Source organism: Bos indicus, chromosome 5 (assembly GCF_029378745.1).
Source record: "Bos indicus isolate NIAB-ARS_2022 breed Sahiwal x Tharparkar chromosome 5, NIAB-ARS_B.indTharparkar_mat_pri_1.0, whole genome shotgun sequence".
Taxonomy (NCBI): domain Eukaryota; kingdom Metazoa; phylum Chordata; class Mammalia; order Artiodactyla; family Bovidae; genus Bos; species Bos indicus.
Genome location: NC_091764.1, coordinates 45,529,686 through 45,547,326, shown reverse-complemented (window position 1 = coordinate 45,547,326; position 17,641 = coordinate 45,529,686). Strand labels below are relative to the sequence as shown.

Here is a 17,641-nt window from a genome sequence, read left to right as displayed (position 1 = left end):
CACATACATTCATAAGGCTATGTGCATTTTTAAGCAGAAATTAAAATAGTCAAGCTTAAGCACAATGCAATTATTTTATTTCAGGCCAGCAGGCAGGGAGAAATTTTGCAGCAACTAAGAAAAACACTGACACCTACTTCTTTCTTCAACTGAAATTACACAAGTACTCTATGCATTATTACAATTTTTAAAAACATGAAAGCAACCAACCTCCGCATACCACATGGCATTTAGAGAAGCCTAGGGGAGGAATACAGAAACATACTTAATGACAGGTTAATGCCATAATTGAATATTAATGGGAATCAATGAAATATCTTATTATTCTTCCTTCTAAATATATACCAAAACTTGTCAATCAATATTTTTTATAGTATTTTTAACAACATTTAATTTGGTAACCAAGATACCTTAACATTGCCTTGAAAACCAATGACATTCTTGCATGAGTGGAATGCTGTCCACCACAAGGTAACCTAATGACTATTTCCCCACCTCTGGAATAGTACTGACATGCCAGAAAGCCCTAGCCTCAGTCATTACTTCTTGGCTTACGTACAGCTGCTACTACCACAGAAGCACCACTGAGACAGTCTCATGACTTCCCCCTCCAAATTCCTCAACATTCCCTTGTAATCGGCCAAACCAGTATTAAATACATAATTTAAAAGACTATCACAATAATAGATGTAATAAATTTGACAAAGTAACAGGATACTCCCCCAAAATATTCTGATGAACTATATATAAGGTGACTCACATATTAATTCCCTCATATGCAAATAATATATTTTCACATGAAAAGGAGTCTCTTATACTCACTGAAACTCTTTCATTTTATACATTATACTGCCACCTTCTGACTTTCTTAAATACAATTCCACAATGTAAAAAAACTAAGTTACAGCTTAAAATTATTTTCAATAATCTATTTGATTTATTCTCAAAAAACTGTGTAATTTCTTCCTAACATAAAGACAGAGTATTAGCCTGAAAAGGCTATCTGGATGCTGTCTGCTAAAGCTGCTCTTCTCTCACTTGAAGACACAAAGCATATAATGAAATTAGCACTGTGAAAGCAACTGGAGAAACATATCCTCAGCTCCTTAAGGATACTACTGATGCAGAGGGAGGCAAGCGCTACGTCTAATGAATCAGCCAAAGCAAAGGACAGCACCTGCCAGGGCAAAAAAAAAAAAACCACGAAATCCCAATAGAATCCTATTGCTCTAATGAACCAAACCTGAAACATTCCCAAAGGATAATTCAAAACATTGTTTTCTTCAAATGTTTTCTTCACTGTCAAAAAAAATTGAGCCATATTCATTTACCATTTTTTTTTAACTTACAGAAAATTACTAGTTAACGTTTTTTTCATTTAACAGGTAGAACTGAGACACATGGATTGAGTCTGAACTCATAATCAGGGTATTCTGAATGCACAGGAACCTTGTAATAAAGTGCCTTGATAGAATCCAGATTTTATTTCTAATAAGTCCCTGCATGCTTCAAATGTATCATGGTCACCTGCATGATAAAATCTTCATGTCTTAGGATCACTTCCTCCTCTGCACTCTCAAAGCTCTTCATGCATACCCTCATTAGTACTTATTTCATTTTTCTGGAATTATTGCTTGTGTCATTCTCCCCTACGAACCTACAAATCCCTTGAGGTAAGGGATAATGTAGCCTTTCAACATTGATTCCACAACCTGTTCCTGAGTGTGGACTAAGTGCTAGGCCTGAGCTACACGGCTGGTAGCAAACAAAGCTAAGCAAGAAAGGGCCTGCACTCAGTGAACTCACAATCTGGTAGAGGAGGCAGACTTCCTCCTATATGATAAGTCATTATCATAACACTGGTATGATCTATGCCATAATAAACAAATGAGATATACACTGAAGGAAGGTTTCAAAGGGGGTCCTACCAGTCCTGAGTTGAGTGAGGGTCGAGCAAGAAGGAGCCACGGAGAAGGCTGCGTTCTGTCCATGGGGGAGGACATCACTGATTGATGAATGAGAGGATGGACAAACATCCCCTCCATGTACACAATGACCCAGTTTTATTTGACACTGATTCTTTTTTAAAAAGGGAATGGAGATACAGAAATTCTGTAAAAACTTTATTCAGCTTTGTCTGTTACTGACATTTAAAACTCAGTGCTTTAAATTGACTTTATCAGCAATCTTTGTTAATAATCTTCATGCTAATGTTGCAATATTTTGCAAATACATAATTTTAAACTTCTGCAATCCTAAACTAATATGAAAAAATAGGAGGCTGATATTTTCAAAGTAAGGTGTTTGTTCCGCTAGAAAGTGTAAAAAAATCAGTGGCTTGAACTCAGTGTTAAAAACAATCCTCACAGCCAAAAACCAGAGTCACTAAAAAAGATATGAATAAGCCATGCCAAACAGTTAAAGCAATACATACACCCCTTCCCAGGTCAAGTAATACAATCAGATAACATGACATAAATGCTATAAATGTCTTCCTTTCTGAATTTCTCTTTGTAAATTAAGAACACAACTAAATTTGTTTAAAATTTAAATGTAAAAATTCAAACTCAGAAAATTGGGGAATAAAATACTTCTTTTTTCCAAAATTCATCCCCTGAAAATGAAGAGTCATCTTATACCTAAAAGTGCTTAAAAGTCTGTCAAATTATAGAACGTCTCTCAAAAGTGGCACTTCATCTTGAAACAAAGTCCAATTTCTGGAAGCACATCAGAAAAAAATGATCTCAACCAATGTAGTTGGGATGATAAGAAGACTACCTAAAAATCAAGGGAAAAAGGGATTTAACACAGATCCAGCAGTTAATCTGAGGATGGGACTTAATTGCAATTGTTGGTTATTATTAAAAAAACAACCCTTGAAGTGAGCATTTTAAAGAGGAATAGTGCCACTGGTTATAGTTTGGAGGCAACAAACAATTACTGGACCAAAAAGTCAACTACCTTAATGTTATGTGAATATGAACTTGGGACTTGGTTTAAAATACCTAGTGACTAGATTATTTATAGATTCAAAAAGTACAATATCTCAAAGAAGAAAGAGGAAATGAAGATGACACATGGACTAGAAAACTGTAACATGACTTCAATTGAGTTAATACTCAAATAATAAAGTTACCAATGTCCAAGTGCATTTGAAGAGTGTGAATAATATTCCATGAAATGTTAGGAGTAGGATAATGTGGGTATACCTAATTGTTGGTACACAAAAAGCAGCCACATAAAGTATCTTCCAGGGAAAAAAATGTATATAAGATTTAAGTTAAATATTAAATGTCTATGACCTGGTCAACTAAAACTGTTATCACCATCAGTGATCACTAATCTCATAACTAAAAATTCTTATTCTTTTCTAACTCCAATTTGCTTTTTGAATGATTTTGACCATGAAGTTAAGGCAAATTATTCCACTAATTTAAACACTTTAAACCACCAGTAGTAGTTAATAAAACAAACACCCCAGAAAAGTCACATTACCATAGGAATCTTAAAGAGAGAAATCTTAAATAGGAAATCTTAAAGAAAGATCTTAATTTAACAACAAAAACAAAAATGTCCTCTTCCATGAGGGCAAGAATAAGGATTGTTACCTTATCATAACTTCAGATGTAACAATCCTCGGAGTCCATTAAATGTTTAGATCTAAATCTTAACTACGTTAAAGCCTTTGACTATGTGGATCACAACAAACTGTGGAAAATTCTTAAAGAAATGGGAATACCAGACACCCTTACCTGCCTCCTGAGAAATCTGTATGCAAGTCAAGAAGCAACAGTTACAACCAGACATGGAACAACAGACTGGTTCCATATTGGGAAAGGAGTACGTCAAGGCTGTATATTGTCACCCTGCTCATTAACTTATATGCAGAGTACATCATGAGAAATGCTGGACTGGATGAAGCACAAGCTGGAATCAAGACTACCAGGAGAAATATTAATAACCTCTGATATGCAGATGACACCACTCTTATGGCAGAAAGCGAAGAACTACAGAGCCTCTTGATGAAAGTGAAAGAGGAGACTGAAAAAGCTGGCTTAAAGCTCAACATTCAGAAAACTAAGATCATGGCATCTGGTCCCATCACTTCATGGGAAATAGATGGGGAAACAGTGGAAACAGTGACAGGCTCCAAAATCATTGCAGATGGTGACTGCAGCCATGAAATTAAAAGATGCTTGCTCCTTGGAAGAAAAGTTATGACCAACCTAGACAGCACATTAATAAGCAGAGACGTTACTTTGCCAACAAAGGTCCATCTAGTCAAAGCTGTGGCTTTTCCAGTAGTCATGTATGGATGTGAGAGTTGGACCATAAAGAAATCTGAGCACAAAAGAATTGATGCTTTTGAACTGTGGTGTTGGAGAAGACTCTTGAGAGTTCCTCAGACCACAAGGAGATCCAACCAGTCAATCCTAAAGGAAATCAGTCCTGAATATTCACTGGAAGGACTGAATGTCAAGCTGAAACTGCAATACGTTGGCTACCTAATGTGAAGAACTGACTTACTGGAAAAGACCCTGATGCTGAGGAAGACGGAAGGCAGGAGGCGTAGCAAACGACAGAGGATGAGATGGTTGGATGGTATCACCAATTCAATGGACATGAGTTTGAATAAGCTCCGGGAGTTGGTGATGGACAGGGAAGCCTGGCGTGCTGCAGTCCATAGGGTTGCAAAGAGCTGGACACTACTGAGCTACGGACACTACTGAACTGACTGAAACCCTAACTACCAACTCATCTTAATTTTAAAAAGTCTCAGGCCAAGAGATAATCTTTCCAAAACAATTGAGCTAACAGTGGTGCAGTCAGACAAACCAATCTTGAAAAATTAATCAGTCTTCACTTGAGAGTGGAGGTCTGCAGATTATAAAATAATCAAGTCTATAATGCTACAATTCTATAAACTGACTTCATTAACATAAACAGTTGATTTGAAAAACATTTTTAACTTTAAAGACCTTGTAATTAATCTCTAAGGAGCTAGTTGGTATTTAAAAAAAAAAAAGTAAATACACTGATAAATAATATCCAACTGATACTTCTGGTGCTATCACCGCATCATATACCTTCAAATTGTAGTCTCTACTACTAGGTAAAACTATTGAAATTTAACTGAAGTAGTATCAGAGAAAATGTGGGTTTACTGAGCTTATATACTCACCTGATTTGGTATGTTTTCCTTCACACGTGTCCAAGCCCCAGCTTTATATAAATACTGGGCTGGGCTTAGAAATTTTGCTCTATATTCTGAATTCACCTTCCTAACAGAAATGAAATGAGAGTAAATATTTTAATGAAATGAGAGTAAATATTATGCTGATCAGCTAAATACTATGATATTTTTCTTACAAAATACATACCCAAGCCTTTGATGTCTCCAAGGAGTAAGTTTCTTTTTAGGCTGGTTTGAGTTTTTTGATTCCATCTCTGCTTCTGATTTTAAAGGATCATCTGTTTTATTACACTAAAATGAAAATAATTTGAACTTTTCATGCTCCATTTATGTTATACATTAATGTGACAATACAGATGTCATAAAGTATACTTGGATACTGAATTATAATTGCTTTTAAAACTAAGATTTTACTACTAAGATAATGCAGAAATCACAAGTCAACAAGCAAGTTCTGAAACTAGTATATCTGGTTAGTTTCTTTAAGTATATAGCTCAGGATATGGTTTCATTTTCTAACAGTAAAAATTTTACATACTTGGCTAGGAAAAATGTTTTAATCATATCAAGTTTACTTATTTAGATGTTCAACTACCTTTTGAACATTGGTCTTACATTTTCCCTTGATATTCTAAATCTACACTTGTTACAATAATTAAATGGAAGGTCCCAAAAAGTAAGTTAGCACATTGCTTTAGTGAGTAACTTAACAATTCTTTTTCTCTTTAAGAATATCGTAAGTCCAAATAAAAAAGTATTATACATTATTATACACACACATTATATATAATATATATGTATGATTTTTATAATACATATATAACTATGTTTATTATATATATATATATATAAATCATTTTACTTTTAGTCATATAGTTTTCACTCTTAGAATCCATAAAATAGGTATGACATTCCAGGAGATTCAAAAATAGGACCTATCCCTGATCTACCTATAATTTACAATAGTTTTAACCTGATGATGCAATTCAAACAGCTGTAAATTTTTTACAGAAGTAGGTGTTTGTACGTACTGAGTTAAGTCGTGTGAATTATACTGGCTATAATTTGGTATACTAAAGCTCTAGCTTAAAATAACATGTGTGTATGTGTATTTCTGTCTTAATTTCCATTATTTAGTTTAAAGTATGTGTTTCTATCACCACTGTAACCCCTGAAGTTCACAATACTGTAAGGCCAATCATTTGATATTAGGCATAGCAGACTTACATGCTATATTATTAAGCATTCGTTGCACTGTATTATACTTAATTATTTACATCTCTGTCTACCCCAGGCAATAAGAGCTCATGGCCCAAGAGCTGCTTAAGGCTTAGTGTGGTTATAATTGTATTCTCAGTACCTACCAGTGCCTGGCTTCTACCAAGGGCTCAATGAACACTTGACATTAAGTGAACAAACAAATTAATGAACTAGCTAAAAACAAAAATCTCAAATGGAAACTTATAAAGTTGTAAATGTTGGTAAGTAAAAGAAAATGTGATATTGTAAAGTAACTAGCCTCCAACTAAAATAAATAAATTAAAAAAAAAGAATTGACAAATACCTTCTTTTCAGGAGATATTGTTTCAAAATTTCCGTTTTCCTTCAAATGACTTCTTAATTTTGGTTCTTTTACTGGGGATAAGCCCTTAAAATTTCTTTTGTATTCAGTTTCATGGATGAATGAGTTACCTTTGAATTGTGGAATAAATTTGCTTTTATTGTGGAAAACCTTAAAACAAAAATTACTTTAGTTTAGTTTTCTTTGTTAAATATGTAGAACTTAGAACTTCAATTGCTTAAAGCATTCCACATATAAAGTTGAATCATCAGGATACAAAAAAGGGAAAATTATATACGACTATAATTTGATTTCACATGGCTAATTAATAGCCATTGCAACAAAAGCAAAAATAGGCAAATGGGATTGTGTCAAACTTAAAAAAAAACTTCTCTACAGAAAACAATCAACAGAGTGAAGAGACAAACGACTGAGTACAAGAAAATACCTGCATACATCTTTTAAGGGGTCAATTTCTAAAATATTTAAAGAAATCAAGGAACTCAACTCAATAGCAAAAAACAACCTGATTAAAAAACGGGCAAAGAGGCATTAAAAACAGACACATAGACCAATGGAACAGAATGAGTCCAGAAACAAGACCATGCATATATGGTCCATTAATTTATGACAAGGCAGTCAAGAGTCAAGAATGTAAAATGGGGAAAGGGTTTCATCAATAAATGCTGCTAAGAAAACTGGATAGCCACATGTAAAAGAATGAATCTAGACCACTATCTTATGCCATATATAAAAATTAAATCAAAATGGATTACAGATTTGAATGTAAGCCCTGAAACCATAAAACTCCTAAAAGAAAACATAGGCTAAGCTCCTTGACATGAATCTTAATGATTTTTTGGATTTGACACCAAAAACAAAGGCAACAAAAGCAATCATAAACAACTGGGACTACATCAAACTAAAACATTTCACACAAGAAGGGAAAACATCAACAAAATTAAAACATAACCTATGGAATGGATGGCATCACCGACTCGATGGACAAGAGTTTGGGTGAACTCCAGGAGTTGGTGATGGACAGGGAGACCCGGCATGCTGCAATTCATGGGGTCGCAAAGAGTTGGACACAACTGAGTGACTGAACTGAACTGAACTGATAGAATGGGAAATTTTGCAAATCATATGTGATAAAGAGTTAATATTCAAAGTAGAACTCATAAAACTGAATAGAAAAAAACAAGCTGATTAAAAATAAGCAAAAGAACTTTTTTCCAAAGAAGACATAAATGGTCAACAGGTACACGAAGGCATCACTAATCATCAAGGAGTAAATCAACATCAATGAGATTTTACCTCACATATGTTAGAACGGGCATTAACAAAATACAAAAGATAACAAATATTGGTGAGGATGTAGAGAAAAGGGAACCCCTGTCCACTATTTGTGGGAATGTAAATTCATATGGAAAGCAGTAATGAGGGGTCCTCAAAAAATTTAAAATATAATTATCATATGATCCAGCAACCCTATTCCAGGTATATATCCAAGCGATATGAAATCAGTATCTCTAGATAATCTACACTGCCATGCTCATTATAGTATTCACAATAGCCAAGATACAGAATCAATCTAAGTGTCCATGGACAGATGCATGGATAAAGAAAATGGAATATTATTTGGCATTTAAAAAGCAAATCCTTCATTTGCTACAACATGGATGAACCTGGAGAACATATGTTAAGTGAAATAAGCCAGGCACAGAAAGACAAAAATACTACATGGTTTGATCCCACTTATATGTGGAATCTAAAAGAATTCATAGAATAGTGGTTGCCAGGGACTGGGAGATGGGGTAAATGGAGATATGTTGGTCAAACGGTACAAAGTTTCATCTGTGCAGGATAAATAAGTTACGGAGAGCTGAAGTATAGCATGACTACAGTTAAAATACTGTGAAAAAAGTGAAAGTGTTAGTCGCTCAGTTGTGTCCAACTCTTTGCAACCCCATAGACTATAGCCCACCAGACTCCTCTGTTCATGGAATTCTTCAGGCAAGAGTACTGCAGTGGGTAGCCATTCCCTTCTCCAGTGGATCTTCCCAACCCAGGGATCAAATCTAGGTCTCGTGCATTGCAGGCAGACTCAACCATCTGAGCCACCAGGGAAGAACTCAGTAATACTGTACTGTAACTTAAAATTTGCCAAGAGGGTAGATGTCAAGTATTTTTAAGTGTTGTACATTCACACACACAAAAAAATGGTAACTATGTGAGGCAACAGATGTGTTATTTTGCTTGACTGTAGTTATCATTTCAGAATGAATGCATATATCAAAACTTTATGTTGTGCATAAAAATTACATTAATTTTTCTCAATTATACCTCAATAAAACTGGAAGGAAAATCCAAAGGTCAACTTTTGATGCTCATTACTATGTTCTGAGTAATAGTTATTACAATCAAAATAATACTTAAGTCAAGAGAAATAATAAATCATATCTTTTCTCCCCAAAGTTCCCTACCACTCTGTTAGTTTGGCAATAGGATAAGTAAAATGGGAAAATTTTAATCACATGAAAATACACATTAGCTTTACAAGGTAACTTTGTCAGCAGTTTTTTCCTCCTTGACAGCAACTTTTTTATTCCTGCAACAATAAAATATTCTTAATATTTTCAATATCTGACATGCATTTGTTCATTTTTTCTTCCTTTGCTTACTTACTTTTAGCCTGAAGCAAGGAAAAAAATCAGGTAATTATCATGTTTCTATTTATAAATGTTTCCTTTTATCCTTATTATTCCATGATATGGTTTCCATTTTATGGTATATTGCCACTGATTACAAAGAAAGTAACGGAAAAGATATGGAGTTCAAATAAGGTGTTTAATTGTTCATAATGCTGAATAATACACCTACACTTCAAAACCAAACAATATATCTTTTTAAGTACAGTATAATCTCAAGAACTTTTCTGTCATCAATTGTTCTTACTCCTTTATATATAAGACATCCTTTCAGAAAACAAGTGTCTGATAAAACAGAAATGAATAGCTCCTTTAGGAATTTCCCCATCAACAAGCATGGAAAAAATTTCTATCACACAACTCTCCAATCCACAGACCTGAAACTGATTATACGTTTTAACTAACAGAGCATTTCTTTACAAAAAATTATCTGAAGTCTTCACTAATGAAAGCAATAAAGCTAACAGTAAAGGTATTTGCTAGTGACTTATACTTCTTGATACTATAAAAAGAACATTTCTACACGATGCTTTTCACTGAAATATGTAAAAGTTGTCAATAGGGCTTTGATTTGAATTACCTCTAGCTTATATTCCATAAAAATTAAACAATCACAATTTTCAGGCTGTATTTTGTGGTACATTTTCTATCTAAGAACACTTGTGAGCCAGCAAAAGAAGTATTGATTCTATTCACTAGGTTTATAAAGGAAATGTATTGCTTTAGGTTATTTCTTGTGTTCCTAAAATGTTATATATATTTCAGGTTTTTCAAAACTGAATAACAAGTAAGCCTAAATCTGCTACAATTTATAACAGTGGAAATATTATCTTAGTATAAGATGACATGTTATTGTCTTTCTGAATCTAATTATCCTCTCAGTTTCTGGGGATGTATAAAGTACACAGGTGAGTGAGAAAGAAAAAACTAAGCTGCCATGAACCTTTGGGGATATTCTAAATGGAAGTATTTCCTACTTAAACCTAGGAATATGGTTAAGAACATAAATGAGAGTTAAGAGCTAAGAACTTTCTAGAGAATTATAGTAGTAAAAAAAAAAGTATATTTTAGTAATGGTAGCCCAATACTAAAACTGTGTGAGAATACAATGAAACTTAATATCACTTCTAGTTACCATTTTAGCTTTTGAATTTTATAAACATAAATTGACAATTCCTATCACTGTTCATTTGATATAAAGACAAAATTATACATCTTGTATCACCTCAACCTATTTTTTACTTATTAAATATCCAAAGCAGTTGTGCCTTTCTTAGACAGAAAACATGCAATATATTAGTCAATGAAACACAACAGTTCAGAATAAAACCAATTTAATAATTTTTTAATAAGTAAAAAAAATTCACAGCATGCAAAAACTTACCAGTCCTCAAGTTTTCATTACCCTGTCTCATATTTAGTATATGTGATGGATCTGGCAACAATGATCATCAGTAGCCTAGGACAGTATAATATTACTGCTATAAATCAGAAGTAATAGGATGATTTTAGCAAAACTCTCATTTTCACTTTTCTAGAACCTACCTCCAGATCTACTATCTAATTTCTTTCTATGTAAACTGCAACACTAGATTAGATAATGGCACTCAAAAATGTATTGTATCCATTAAACTACCTGATTGGCTGCAAAAGCTGGAGCAGGTTGTTTAGGGGTCTTCCAAACAAACTGCCTTTGATATTCAGAATTCCTCAAGACATTATGTGAAGGAACAACCGTCAATCCAGCTTTCTTCTGCAGAAGTCTATTCAACTGTTGGGGGAGAAAAAAAAAACAGAACATTGAAAGTTATTAAAAATTTCTATTCAAACTTATTTTTTAACTGTGATTTTAAAAAAACATCCAATATAAAAATCTACACTCCTAACAAATTTAAGTGTATAGTATAGTATTGTTAACCACATGCACATTGTTATAGAGCAAACTTCCAATCGATAATGTTCCTTTTAAATTGTGACTCTTTAAAATTCCTTTCTTAATACTGTCAAGGAATTATTGTGCATCCCAGCAAAAGGTAACATTTCTCAGTTCCTTCCTACCAATTATGCATAAATGGATCTACTAGTAAGAAACAACAGCACATCACCTCATCCACACCTTGCTTTTTGGGACACCTCTTCCCCTGCCCATCAGACTTACATGTTACCTCCCTTGATTCCCTTGTGTCCCCTGGTTTTCCAACACTTCTAAATGCCTCTCCGTGGCTCCAGTCAGTGGTGGACATGAAATGGGAGGAAGCAGTAGAGTGGAGAAAACTGTGGAAGGCAGTGAGGTGTCTGCACAGGGCCCCGCAGCCTCTGCTTATGTGCTTGCAGGGGCCTTCCACAGGCCAGCTGTGACATAAGAGAGCAAACTGCAAGATCTTTTGAGATCCAGCCAGACCCCTCCTTTCTTTTGCATTTTGCCAACTGAGGCTCTGTTTTTTTTTCCTCTGGTATACAATAAGAAATTGAAAAGGGCCTAAGTATAAGTCAGCTCACCATCCCTGCCAGAAGTAATAGCCTACTCCCCTTCTCTGTCTCAACTTGATCTCTCCCTTAGGACTCAGGTGCTGATATATGATAAATGAAATCCAGAGGCAGACTGTCTTCCCAATGAAGGGATATCTGAAAATAACCAGTACAAAATGGCAACTGTTAAGAATAGAACTAATTCATAATAACTAAAGTCAACTATCACCTTATAGTCTATTCTACAGACTTTGAACAAGGAAACAGCAGAAAAAAATTAAGCACAAAATGTAATATTACTGAAATGATGATAAAATTTATAGAGAATTCTATGCTTCTGAAAAGAAATACAGTGAATACACATACCCTATCATCTACATTTTCTGAAAGAGGCTTGGTAGAATGTTTCAGCTCCACATTTTCATTAGCTGGTACGTCGTTTGCTTTTATATCCTCCTTATTTTCTACAATATCTGAAGCCCCCTCACTTCTAGAGTCTGCAGAGTGAGATCTGGTTCTCTTGGGACCCCTGGAAGCTTCTACTGCAAGAAGTCTTTCTTGGTTAACATCTGTTTGTTCTGCCTCCTGTGATTCTGGTGTTCTAGGAGCTTCAGTTTCTGGTGATAGGACCACATCATTCTCTGAGGTAGCTGCATTCCACTCAAGAGATTTTGAAATCTGTGGGTCATGATGAGGGACTCTTCTTTTCGAAATAAAACTTGGCTCTCTTGTGATTCCTACAAAATATAATATGCAAAATTAGCAGAAACCAAAGCATAAAGCCACAAAGACAACTTTGAATCACATGTATGAGAGAAGAAATGGAATTTAAAATTCACTTGAGATACACAATATCCTTCCAGTTACAGGATTTAAAAAAAAGTACAGTTTTTCAATGTAAAATCTCTAATTTTGCTTTAAAGAAATAGTAAAAGTTTGACCATAAATTTAAATTGGGGTCATGATGTTCAAGTTATCCTAACACAAGTCACTAGAATTGCAACGTGATGGACCTGGCAAGCCAGGCGGAATGTGTTGCCTCCGTTTCTAATTACTCTCCTGTGCTACTTAGCAGAACAATGGGCCCTGGTACTGTCAAAATTTGGAACTTTTCACAAAGCTTCTCTTATGCAGTGCAGACCAAGATGAGAAGGGATGAGATGTCATTATGCTGGATCTTGGCTCTATATCTGCCTTGAGTTCCTGAGAAGTTAAAGAGAATGAACCCTTTGAACCAGAGCTAAGATACTATTTCTCTATATTTCTCTCTGGAAAGCAAATGCCCAAAAAACTTAACCTTCTACCCAGGTAAGAGGAGCTCTGCAGAATGACAGCCACTGAGATACTGCCCTAGTTTGGAGCTATTCTTTAAATAGAAGATGGTGTAGGATGGAGAAGAAAGATTAAGAATAGAAGAGAAGGGAAGGTGAAGAGACAATCTGGCATTAGCTAAAATCAGAGCTCTTTGGCTTCTATCATGGATGTTTTGGCCATTGGACCCAAAGTCTCCACTGGTGCAAGTGTCCCCTAGACCACGGTCTTCACACTGGATGCATATATGTCTGGAGGCATATAAAGACATCCGGGTGTGGGGTGCAGAAACGGCAGCTTGAGGGAATCACTTTCCAGATCCTCACTTCCATATGTGCCACTTCCTGACACTGATCTGCCTAAGGGCTTCATCTGCCATCTGTAGTTTCCTTTCTCACCGCTCCTTTCATAATCACCCTTTGCCCACTTTACAAAAGAAAGACAAGCCTCTCAACCACCCTATGGAACTAAAAAAAAAAAAAATTGTCATAGGTGGGGAGGACAAACAAAGGAACAATTCAAGAAAGCACAACTCCTGACACGGAATATTTGACAGCAAAGCAAAGAAGGCAGAGATTAGAAATAACAAAGGAACAGTACCTTATTTTATCTAGCTCCATGCCTTTTCCATCTACCTATCTTAAACTAAAATTCAAGTGTAAGAGAGTCATTATGTGAAATGCATATATGCATATTAATGTACTTATGTGAACCAAAAAATAAAGTTAGACTTTCTTCTCATGGAAAATAATTCAAATTTTATCTGATTAGTTTTCCAATGAGGACTGACTTTACCAATTAAATGATGAACATTTACCATAAACTGAGCTAAACTAGCAGCTCCAAAGTTAACAAAATACATGTAAAACGTGTATGATATTTGTGTATACACAATAAGCCAGAAAGATATCCTTTGATTGTACTGTTCATTACACTTTTTATTAAAAAAATTAAATATTAACTTTAAAATGTGAAGAGAGAGAGACTTTCTAAATTCTTTTAGCAGGTATGAAACCAAAAATAATTGAAGACCACTGCCCTAGACGTCCCTCTTTAACAGAGCAGGGCTGGTGGAAGAAGAGCAAAATGAAAAGGGAAGCTTCTCAAGTGGTCCACCCTTGTCTCTCAGCACACACTAGCAGGAAAAAGACACAGAGAATGTCTAGCCAGTTTCAGGTAACACTGCTGCTGTTCCTTGCTAGCTTTCCACCTCCTTTTTGAACAATCTGGAGTTCCCACTCTGCCCCTCCCCCTAGACATTCCTTTCTCATTAAGGTATCATACTGCAAAGTGGCTCTTTTCCCATAGTCTCATTTCATCATTACCCTTTCAAATGTAGCTGATCTAAGCTAAAATGTTATGTGGTTAACCAATTGGCCAGCGTCATAATATCCCTTAAGGCCCTCGATGGGCTTAGCTAGCTACATTTCAGAGATTTATGTTGGGATATTTAATCTAATAGAGTCGCAAATTTGTGGAATTCTGGTCATCTGGAGAGGTCTCTGAGAACAGAGCTCTGTCTTCACCACCGTGTTCCTGCCCAGGACCTAAGGTAGGGCCTTGGCACATTTTAAAGCTTATTAAAACTCTCTTTTTTAAAAAATGAATGCATAAACCTGGGTTTGAATCCACATTTGATGGACAAATTGGGCCTGTTTCACCAAGGTGTTTCTTAAAGCACCACCCTGCCTAAGATGCAGGGACACTAGGGCTTTGAAGCCAGGCTCTGGGCAAAGGAGCCTGACAATTCAGAGGAATATTAAAAGAACCACCCACTCTAGTCTACTCTTCCCTTTGTTCTCCAAACCTAATCCTGGAAATATGCTCTTCTTACTAGTTTCCAGACTTGGCACCCCACTCTTTAAGTCTTTTACTGGCTTCAAACATCTAAGATTAGAGGAAATTATATCCTACACATCTGCACTCTCACAGGGGTCACAGGAGGAGCTCCTAGCACAATCTGTGTAGAAGTACCTAGCCCTTAACAGGAACATCTCATTCATCACTCCCAACAATCCTGGGCAAGGGGCTTCCCAAGTCCCGCTTGGGGAAACAGGCCCAATTTGTCCAAAGTCACACATCAAATGTGGATTCAAACCCAGGTTTATGCATTCAATTTTTAAAAAAGAGAGTTCTAATAAGCTTTACAATGTGCCAAGGCCCTATGTTAGGTACTGGGCAGGAACACGGTGGTGAAGACAGAGCTCTGATCTAAGAGATCTTATATTCTACTGAGGGAGAATTAAGCAAGCAGGTTGAATCAAGTCAGTCTCTCTCTCTCTCTCCTTCCTTCACACTCTGGGAAACCACATATTTTTAATCATTTTGCCCAAGGTTTATTCAAGTTATAATGACAACTAATTGTTCAACTCACCTAATTGATCTGATCTAAGTCCAGCCCATGGGTGTCTTCTCCCCATTGATGAATTACAGGACTCTGACAAATACGACTTTTTCCACAGAAAATTTCTCTGATATTCACTCAATCCCTGTAATGCAAAGTACAATTTAAGTTCAATGTAATTAATGAAAGTTGTTTTAAAGTATATATCAGTAAAAATCATTTCTGAACCTCTAAAAAGTGGAAATACTTAAGACTAATTAAACACAGAAGAGCTCCTTAATAATTGCTCCTAATATTTACGCAACCCTGTGCTAAGCAGTTCAGTGTTATAACCTTAATCCCCACAACCACTTGAGGCAGATGCTACTAGGAATCTGAGGCTCAGAGTGGCTACCCTTTTGCTGGATGTTGGAATCAAAAGCTTGAGCTTTGGTCTGAAAATCGGTGGCAATTTAAATCCTCATCACTATAATTATCCTAACTAATGAAGTTCTCACTGAGTACACAATATTATATTGCAATATTATGCCTAGTTCCTTGTGAAGTTTTGTAAAGTCAACCAAGAAAAGAAAAATTCCCCTCCCATTCTGAATACAAACCCTCAAGATAAAAGAAGACTGCAGGGCTTGTGGAGCACTGTGGTCAACTGTTATGTTGCAGGGTGCTTGACCTTGACAGCTACCAATTACCTGGAACTATTAACAAACCTTAAAGAAATGCATGATTATGAATAATGTGTTTCATATAACCTGTCTTTAATCTTGTCAGGGTCCCATTTCTCAAGCCTTGAAAAGACATAAAACACTCTGAAGTTTTAAAGGGAAAGGGTGTTAAGTGCTAAGCTGTGATGTGGTCCACAGGTGCCCCAATCTGAAGCCGCCACAGTTCCCATTAGAAAGCGCCCACTATGTACACGCCTCTGAGCACCTCCCCCCACTCCCGCCCCAAATAAATCCATCTCAAACCATCTAACTCTTCCACTCGACAACTCAGAACTGAGTGTGAGCTGAGAGGGGGCTAGGTAAGAGGAGATGAGCATCCTCCGGGATAGTGACAGGTAGGCTCGGGAGCTGACAGCTTCTACGGGGCCGAGGGGCGCGGCCCAGAAAGCCAGTGAGGCTCCGGCACGCCGCACCCGCCCCGCCTTAACTCCCCCCATCAGGCTTCGGGCCCGGGGACCCCGTCCTCACCTTGAAGCGCACCGGCATGTCGGCCTGAGCTGGAGCCCCCGCCACCCCGACAGTTAACGGGACAAAAAGCTCCGAGGGGGCGGGGCGACAACAGTACGTTCCCTAGCAAAAGCTTCGGCCCAGCGTCCTCGACTACGCGCCGGCGCACTCCGCGATTCCCTCCTTGAGCCCAGACGCTCTGCCTTTCCCCGCCCATTCTGAAGACTAAGAACCAATTGAGACTCGAAAACCCCATGCCGTCATTAAGATTCGACCAATTAGTGTCGGAAAGGAAAACGCCCGCCTCCCGAGCCAAATCCCGCGGGCTGGTAGAAGTGGCGGGCGGAAGGCCGGCCAATGAGGCTCCCGGACCCGGAGTGGGCGGGGCCCCGCGGGAGCTTCGTCCTGAGGAGATCTTGATGGCGTCTGGTTTGTGAGCCCCTATGCAACAATGGTCTAACTGCTGGGATTCGTTGAGTCACCGACCTCGCTGGGCCCTGATTCTTGACGTCATAAACAGCACGGTGTGTTTTTAATTCCAACGTGTATGACAGAACCGAATGTTTCTTTTTATGAAGTGAAAATATTCAGGTCTGTTCTTTGGAATATCAATTCCTGCCACGGACAACCATTCTACACTGTTTACTATCACATCAAAAGGAAGAGGCCAGAAAATAAATATAGCTTGCTGCTGCTGCTACTGCTAGCTGCTAACTCGCGTCAGTCTTGTCCGACTCGGTGCGACCCCATAGACAGCAGCCCTACAGGCTCCTCTGCGCTTAGGCAGGCCAAAGCCCATTTTTTTATTGCGTCTCGAAAGGCAAACTGCTGACTTCCAGGGATGTTCTTGCCTCTCACAGCCCCTTCCCCTAGAAGATGTAC

At 37.0% G+C, this 17,641-nt stretch overlaps 1 protein-coding gene across 5 annotated transcripts in view; it reads right to left on the bottom strand.

Annotated features, from left to right (window-relative positions):
* The window catches only part of MDM1 (Mdm1 nuclear protein), a 28,394-nt gene extending 11,311 nt beyond the window's left edge, over nucleotides 1-17,083 (bottom strand). The window contains exons 1-8 of one of the 5 annotated variants that reach the window (XM_019960854.2): nucleotides 16,781-17,049; nucleotides 15,621-15,735; nucleotides 12,302-12,672; nucleotides 11,103-11,237; nucleotides 6,759-6,926; nucleotides 5,382-5,485; nucleotides 5,183-5,282; nucleotides 211-240 (exon numbers count right to left, since the gene is read on the bottom strand). In XM_019960854.2, coding sequence (XP_019816413.2) covers nucleotides 211-240; nucleotides 5,183-5,282; nucleotides 5,382-5,485; nucleotides 6,759-6,926; nucleotides 11,103-11,237; nucleotides 12,302-12,672; nucleotides 15,621-15,735; nucleotides 16,781-16,798 — 1,041 coding nt within the window. In that variant the 5' untranslated portion in view covers nucleotides 16,799-17,049. Of the gene's footprint in view, nucleotides 1-210; nucleotides 241-5,182; nucleotides 5,283-5,381; nucleotides 5,486-6,758; nucleotides 6,927-9,443; nucleotides 10,827-11,102; nucleotides 11,238-12,301; nucleotides 12,673-12,735; nucleotides 13,139-15,620; nucleotides 15,736-16,189; nucleotides 16,714-16,780 lie in introns of those variants that run through there. The other 4 variants (XM_070789339.1, XM_019960855.2, XM_070789340.1 and 1 more) reach the window with 4 other exon arrangements.
* Nucleotides 17,084-17,641: the final 558 nt, after the last annotated feature.